Source organism: Frankliniella occidentalis, unplaced genomic scaffold, assembly GCF_000697945.3.
Source record: "Frankliniella occidentalis isolate FOCC.00 unplaced genomic scaffold, Focc_3.1 Scaffold156, whole genome shotgun sequence".
In the NCBI taxonomy this organism is placed as follows: domain Eukaryota; kingdom Metazoa; phylum Arthropoda; class Insecta; order Thysanoptera; family Thripidae; genus Frankliniella; species Frankliniella occidentalis.
Genome location: NW_026267282.1, coordinates 527,508 through 535,620, shown reverse-complemented (window position 1 = coordinate 535,620; position 8,113 = coordinate 527,508). Strand labels below are relative to the sequence as shown.

General features: G+C 56.6%; 1 protein-coding gene across 2 annotated transcripts in view; it reads right to left on the bottom strand.

Annotated features, from left to right (window-relative positions):
• Positions 1-8,113, bottom strand: part of LOC113204092 (polypyrimidine tract-binding protein 1) — an 80,243-nt gene that overhangs the window by 66,453 nt on the left and 5,677 nt on the right. For both annotated transcript variants that reach the window (XM_052271247.1, XM_052271246.1), the window contains exon 2: positions 4,858-5,007. In XM_052271247.1, the coding sequence (XP_052127207.1) occupies positions 4,858-5,007 (150 nt within the window). The remainder of the gene's footprint in view (positions 1-4,857; positions 5,008-8,113) is intronic.

Here is an 8,113-nt window from a genome sequence, read left to right as displayed (position 1 = left end):
CCCCCCCCCGTCCGACGTCCCGGAGCACTCTCAGCCGGTCGCAGGAGGGTAGGAGGAGGGAATTAAAAAGAGCAAATGCAAACGGGAAAATGACGTTTCATTATCATTTTTGTGACGGGTCAGAGGATTGGTGGCGCCTAGGGTATGGCCGAGCCCCAGCCAGCTAAGCAGGTGTCCAACACGCAATGTTTCTTTCAAATCAGTTTAACTGCAGAATTTTGCACCCGTGCAAAAAATTAGCTGGATGTAAAAATAGTTAGCAGTACTGGATGGCTTAAAATTAGCTCTGGTGCCAATTAAATTAGCCGAGTCTATTGAGTTAATGTTTTAGCCCCGGTGCTAAAGACTTAGCAGAGCGATGATTTTTTAGTGTGTGAAAGGTGTCTACACTGTTAAAAAAATTGCTGTAAATTTACAGCGAAAATGTGATTAATTCTGTTAGCAGCGTATACTGTACTTTTACAGGCCTTACTGTAAAAAAGCAGCGTTACTGAAAATGTCGGAAACAAAGTTTTCGACCAAAAGCAGTTACTTTGTTTTGCTCCTGTAAAAAATAAATCGTATAAATACGAGTGTCCTGTTTTGGAACGAAATGTGCTGCTAACAAAATTAACTTCTCTTTTCTTGTAAATGTACAGCAAAGTAATACGGAGTAGTTTTTGTTGTGGGCCACTATGGGCCGACTATCACAAGTTTCGAGAATGTTCAAATGAAAACAACATTTCTGTTACATTACAGGAGTGTCAATCAGGCAGTAAGTCGTAAGTTGACAGTTATTTTTAACAGTGTACTTACTCCGCGAAGAAACGTTTTCCGTCGTGCAAACAAATGCCGGTCCATTACTTTGACCTTATCTCTCATAAAACGCAGTTAATTATTTATTCATTCGCGATGTTTATTTGCACTAAAGATAAGGCGGTCGCCTCGGCGGTCGCAGTGCGGAACAACAGAACAGGCGCGCCGCCGTGGGGTACAGGATGTATGAGAACGACCGCCTACGAGTCTTGCACGAAAAAAAAAGGATAGAAAAAAAAGACGAAAGTATTCCGACTGCTTTCAGTTAACTGAAATTACCTCCCAACTTCTCCATTTTCAAACAACCAGAAACGCCTGAGCAGGTGAGCCCCCACGCATCCCCATCATCACGCTGCATGCACAGCCCGCTGCAAGGGACAAATGTACGACAAAACTCCAGCGAAGCCTCACTGCAGAAGGAAGTGAAATATATCCCTTTTATTAGCAGCTGCTATGGCGACCGCCCACTTCATTTCGCCCATCCTTCCTTTTTTATTCCCTCGCCAAAAACTTTCCCTCCCGGCGGCCCGTCTGCTCTTTTACTTTTCCCCGCTTGCTCTCCAGCTCTCCCCCTGAAGGAGGAGGACAACGAGAACGAGAAGGAGACGACGGAGTAAGAGTGATGCGAACGGAGAAAGATGTGGAGCAGGGAGAGAGAGGGAGAACGGAGACATTTCCAGGCGACTCGTTACCATAAGTCCATAACAGTTCTTCCATTTAAACGCGCCGAAAAGGCAGAAACGGAAAGATGCGCCGTGCCGTTCCGCGCCACACCACGCAGGGGGCTGGCTGCAAGTTTCCCCAGGACAGGATGGAGGAGCGGGAGTGGAAGGGGAGAGCGGATCACTGAGCAGGACGGGGGACCCAGCGGGGCCGCTCCAGCTGTCGCCGCGCAGCGCCGCGCGCCAGGAGGAGAGGATCAAAACCCCGGCACATCGAGGCAACGGCTCAAAAATGTTTACTCTCTCCCTCTCTCTCTCTTGCTCAGCCACCGGGAGTAAGCTGTCATGTTCACAACTTACCACTCAGCAGTCGGCTTGCACGGCACCACCACGACGCGGCTCGGGGTTGCGGCAGTGGAAAAAGGACTGGGGAAGTTCTAACATAAACCGCGACGAACTTGAGCAAAAGCGGGCGAAAGCCTAACCGGGCCGGCGGCGGCGAGCCAGCCAGTGCGCTGGCAAAGTAGAGTAGTAGGATTGGCCGGAGCCCCGGCTGTAGCCGGGGCTGGAGGAGAGCGAGGGAGGGCTCGAGGGGGGATGGGGAGGGGGAGGGAAGTGGCCGTCGAGCCAGCCGCACCAAGGACGCGCCGTGAAATAGGAATGCAGCCAGCAGCGGGGGAGACAAAATGATAATCAAGGGGAAGGAGAGGAGGGGACCTTGCGAGCGAGCAAGCGAGCGAGTGAGATAGAGAAGAGAGAGAGAGGGATGGAAGGCACGGGGGCGCGCAACACGCCGCGGCCAGTGGTATGATGGCATAAAATCTAACGGGCGTGGCGCGGCGTCTAACGGACACGGCGGCAGCGAGGCGGCTGTAACAGCGCCCTAAAACTATAGCAGCGCCTCGCCCGGGAAATGGATTCCGAGAAGAGCGAGCGAGCGAGCGAGACGGGAAGAGAATCAAAGCGAGTCGTGCGACACACATTGCGATGCGACACACATATCGCGGCCAAACGATACGACCCGGGCCGCGTTGCTGGCAGGCGGCGCAGCGACGCAGCGGGCGACATCTTTACAAGGCAAACGGCAGGTATAAGGCGGCGCGGGGTTGTTCGTCGCGCAGGGCTTTGCCCCACGCGCACATGAAACATTCATCACTTCAATGCGCACACACGAAAAAAAAGTTTGTAACTATTTTATCCACCATCACTTGCAACAATTCAATGTTGAAAAGTGAAAAGGGCGTAAGTCCGATGCAAAGTCTGTGGACTTACGCCCTTTTTCTTTCCACATTTCGTATAACTCTTCGTCTCCGCTCTCTCACTCTTTTTTTAAAAAATATTTTCGTTAGTCGCACGAAAATTAACAAAATTAAGCTGACGGAACAAATTAACTTTTTCCGCGCGACCTGCTGAATTTGACGTAGCCATACTCCCGAGTAATTAGCCAGAGGGGCGGAGCGACAACAGAATAATTCAGTCCGGATTTATCAAACGCGTCCCGTCCCGCCCGCCGCTGTCCGCTCGACTTGTTAACTTGATTCGCAAATCCCACCCGCCCCGCCGCACCCAACCTCTCTACCCCCTTTTTCTCCCCCTCTCTTTTTTTGTGCATACTTGGAGCCACCTGCCTGGCGCGGGGCGGGGGTCGAGCACTTTGCCCGACCCCTTTCTGCTCTCCTCGCAGTGTATACAGCCTCTCCCGTACGCTCGCTCTCACTCTCTCGCTCTCTCCCACTTCCTCTCCCCTACTAGAGCCCAAGTTGGAAACAAACAATCAATAAGCCGGCGTGCGGTCCAAACAAGTTGCTGTGAGTGAATTGGGGGTCCGTGAGGGCCCTCCTGGCAGGTGCCTGCTGCAGCGACGCCGGGGCGGGGCCAACCAGGAGGAGCCCTCAGCACTGAGGACACGGCGGCAGTCGAAACAAGTCGGACATCGCCAAGCGGCTCGCTACCGCTACCCCCTCTCCCCCTTCTCTACCTCTGGGCAGGTGTTATTCCAGGCCCATGGCCCCATGGCCGGGCCCCGCCTAATGAATGGGTACCACAGAGGACTGCCTCCTGAGCGCAGTCCCCCAACCTTACATTTTTTGAGTTTTGGGGGTCGCCGTAAACAGCAAGCGTAAAATCTGATGATGTATACGCTAACTTAACATTTGAAATTGGCTTTGCAATTTAAGTTAGTAAATTCCAAAAAAACGGATAGTCCTGGATCACGTACCGGGTGATTCAGAGCACGCGCCGCCGTGTTGCGGGTTTGCCTAGGGTTTGCGTATCCTCGACTCGGTGGGCGCACGGGTGAGAGGTGAGGAGGGGAGAGGCCACCTCTCACCCGTGCGCCCGCCGAGTCGAGGATAGGCAAACCCACAACACGGCGGCGCGTGCTCTGAATCACCCGGTACAATGCACTTGAATCAGTTAGAGTGTACCTTACTAAGTCCAAAAATTCTGTATTTTGGGTGGCACAGCCATTTTTACGATAGCCATACAATCTATGGACACCAAAAGCTCCTAAAAATGTTAACTTTACATGCCCTACGCTCAGGTGACAGATGTCTCTCTCTCTCTCTCTCTCTCTCTCTCTCTCTCTCTCTCTCTCTCTCTCTCTCTCAGGGGATTTAAGGTCGTCTCCAGTTGGGCGAGTGGGACCGCGGGCGTGGCGCGGCGGGTCCCCACGGAGCCTGCAGTGCGCGCGCGTCCCAATCCCTCAGGCCCGCCGACGCATGCGAAATTTGACAATCGCGAAGACCGCACAAAATTTCAGAGGCAGCATCAGCCGCAGCAGCCGCAGCAGTTCTGTCGAAGGAAGGCCACGCCTGTCCCACAGGAGGGTCGGTCCAGCAGACGAGGCGAAGGGCCACCGTTTGGTTGGTGCCAGTGAAAAACTTTGCCGTCCTAAATACTTAATGAAGAAAAACGAGGGCGCGGGCCGGGCGGGGGCAGGGGCCGTGGGGGCGGGCCAGGGGAGGGTCAGGGGCGGGCCGGGGGCGGTGCGGGCCTGGTCACTTAAGATTGATTCTGCAGCAGCACCACCAACCCCCTCTGCCCCCTCGACTCCTTCCCCGTGCACCAGTCGGCAAGCAACTGCCCCTCTACCTACACCCCCTCCCTCGCATACCGCTTTGCAAAAAACAATTAGCGGCCGCAAACGCTCTGCTCTATCTTCCTCTTAAGCAAAGGCCGCCCCGGTGATATTGTCACCCCTCCTCTGATGGTACCCCTGACACCACCACCACCGCCACCCACCCCCACCCAGCTTCATTTCCGGGCTGCCCTCCCCCACCTCCCCTCCCCCTCGTCCACCTGGAGAGCTCCTCAAAGGAGGGGAGCAGCGCGCTCCGTCTAATTAAAATCCATTAGATTGATTGGGCCACACACACCGTGCGACACACTGGGTACCGACCTGGTTCTTGCCCTTGAGCACGAGCACGTTGGTGACGCGTCCGAAGGGGATGCCCAGGTGAATGATCTCGGCCTCCGTCACCTCGTTGGGGATGTTCCTGATGTGAATGACGCGAGACGGTTTGGTCGCCCCCGTCTTCTCCAGTTTGAGCTGCAACACAGAGGGCAAGAGACACAAGGTGAGCAAATGGCAAGCAAAACAGATCTTTCACTGTTAACATTTTTCCTCTCAAATTTAATAACATTTTTGTGAGGCATTAACACTAACATTGATATTATTTACTATATATATATATTTTTCACAGTGTTCGAAAAAATCAAAATAACAATTCCTGCTTTACTTCATCGCAAAAGAAAGCAATTAGAAATAAACTTCCTGTCAATTCTTAAGTAGCACTGTAATTTAAGCCTCTGCAAACTAGAAAGAGAGCCCGGCGACGAAGGACATTATGCTCTGCCGACGGCCAGCAGCAGACACCACGGCTTGTTAATTTAGAGCGCATAGCGCCGGTGCTTTCATTTCAATCTGGAATTTCATAAAAGTCGCGCCCGGCACACACACACACACACACACACACACACAGAACATTATACGCGCCACGACCCGCCCGTCTGGACACCACCGCGTCGGCGCGCTGTACGGTCTGACGGGCAGCGAGGCTGGCCCACTGCCCCCAGCAGCAGCAGCAGCAGCAGCAGCAGCAGCAGCAGCAGCGGTGGCAGCGGTGGCAGCGGCGCCCGCCAGCCAAGGAGGAACAAATTACTGTGCGAGTGGTTGGGGGCGCCGAGGGAGCGAGAGAGAGAAAAGAGGGCGGGAGGACCAGCCTGTCGAGGGAGGAGCAAACAAAATGCCCATCAAATTAGCGCCATTCGCAGAGCCTCACAATTGTTTCCTTCTCCTTCTCTCTATCTCTCTCTCTCTCTCTCTCTCTCTCTCTCTCTCTCTCTCTCTCTCCCTCATATACCAGGTGGCTGATTCACGCCGTGCACTTTCGTAGTTACACTGTACCGCATGCACGCGGGCGGGCGGGTTTGCCTATGCTCGCAACGCACGGCTCCTTACGGCCCCGTGTGGGTAGGCAACCCGCCCGCACGCGTGCATGCGGCACAGTAGAGCTCCGAAAGTGCGCGGCGTGAATCACCCACCTGGTACTACCTTCTGACCCGTCAGATCTTTCCTCGCGTCTCACCGCCTTCTTCCGCAGGAGGATCCTGCAGGACTCATCAGCCGCAGGAGTCGTCGCCTCTAACCTAAGCCAAACAAGCGGCGACGGTGGTCTCGACTCCCATGGCCCGCCCCGCCCAGCCCCACCTCCCTCTCAAATCCAAATCGCTAAGCTTAAGCACAAATTGTGGCCGGACGGCCGGGCAGCCCATGAGGCTGATCAGCTGAAGGGCGGGGGAGGGGGGGTAGGAGGAGTAGGGGTAGTAGGGAGGGGGAGAGGATGGCAAGGGGCAGAGAGGTGATCTCATGAATGTGAAATAATGCAACACGCCCCGGCCCGAGGGGCCAGGCGGGCCAGGGGTGGGGTGGGGTGCGGCGGGCGGGGTGCGGCGGCGAGAGACACTGCCAGCGCCATCACCGCCGGGCGCACACATCGGCTGAGCCGGCCAGATAAAGGCGGCGCGGCGGCAGTCATTAGCAGTTAAGCCGCAGCAGAGTGACGATCAAAAGTATCGCAGAGTGGCTTATTTGTGCCCCCTCCTCTCTCCCCCCGGTGCTGCCTCCACTGGCAGCTCCTCCTCCTCCCCCCGCACTGTTTGTTCTCGCCAGCGGTGGTCGGCACCCGGCAGCGCCCGCACCCCGCACGAAGGGCGCGGCGGGGGCCCCCTCCTCATGCCCCTCCACGCCAAACCCACAAGCCGCAGCGTTCGCGCCTAGTTCAACATTTTCATAAAGGCGGTGGGGCTTTTGATTGCACGGATAAATACGCCCGAGGCAGAAATCAAAAGGGGCTGCTCTAGAACCGGGGGTGGGATATGAGGCGGGCTGCAGAGGAGCTCGGGGAGGAGGGGACCAAGGCAGAGCAGCGGAGGGGACCGCGCGCGCGTTGATTTCGGCGAGAATTTAGAGCCGATCGGACGGAGATGGGGGAGGGATGAGGAACGAGCGAGAGAGCAGTAAGGGTGCTGCACCCGCCGGTACAAGGACAGCCAAACCAATCATGGGGCATCAATTTCGGTTTTTCATTTGGCCTAGAAGAAGGCCGCGCGGTGCGGGCGGTGTCGGCGGCAGGCTGCGGGGGTCCAGAGGGAGAGGCTGGGGAGCAAGGTGAGGGGGAACCTGATGAGCACATTAGGCTGATAAACGAGCGCCTCCTCCCCCTGCCGGGCCCGGCCGCCCGGAGCCGCCCGGCGCAGCCCCACCCCGGAAGGGACCACACGGCCGGGCGCGGGCCGGCTCGTACACGGGCAGCAGCGCCGCGCCCCGCCCGCACTCGCCCTTCAAATTGAAATAAAAAGAAAATAAAGCAAAACAAAACAGGGAACGAGGAGGGATAAATGCGTTTTCTGTGCTGGAGGGGAGCGGGCCGGGCGCCCGGGGGGTAGGTCGTCCCGGCAGACACGCGCGCTGCACGGGACTGCCTACCCGCCGGGCTGGATCCACGGTAATTCCCTCTCTCTCTCCTCCTCTTAACCACACACGCACGCACCATCTCCCTCTCTCATCTCTCGTTGTGCGCCGTATACTGCTCTCCGGCATGTAGTTTTCATGCGCCGGAATCACCGTGACCATCCTGGGCCGTTACAGCAGCGGCGGCAGCAGCAGCCCCGCGCCGGACTACACACCTGCACTCTCGCGGGCCGTCACGCATCCAGCGCGCCGCGTCCGTCCTACCGTGGGCGGGCAGCACGGCGGGGCTCTCAGGCTTACGAATGTTGCCAGCGACAATATGGGCCATGAAACGTTTATACCGCACACGTAAAAGTCCCTTGGCCGTGCGGGGCGGGGCGGGCTGCATGCGCGATGCGGAGATGAGCATAGGCGCAGCCCCGACGAGCGCGCCGGTCAGAAAGTAATGAGAGAGCTGCACAAAGAGAGGATAATTACCACCACCAGAGACTGCAGAGGAAGCTAGAGGCGCCGTGTTTCCGATACCGACTGCATACGGCCTTCTTGGAGGCCGGCAGGAGGCGGGGGAGCACGGTCGCCCCCTGCCTCGCCAACCTGGGAGCGGGAGGTGCGCGGACTGGTGGAGCGGACACGGAGTGGGAGAGAGAGAGAGAGAGAGAGAGAGAGAGAGAGAGAGAGAGAG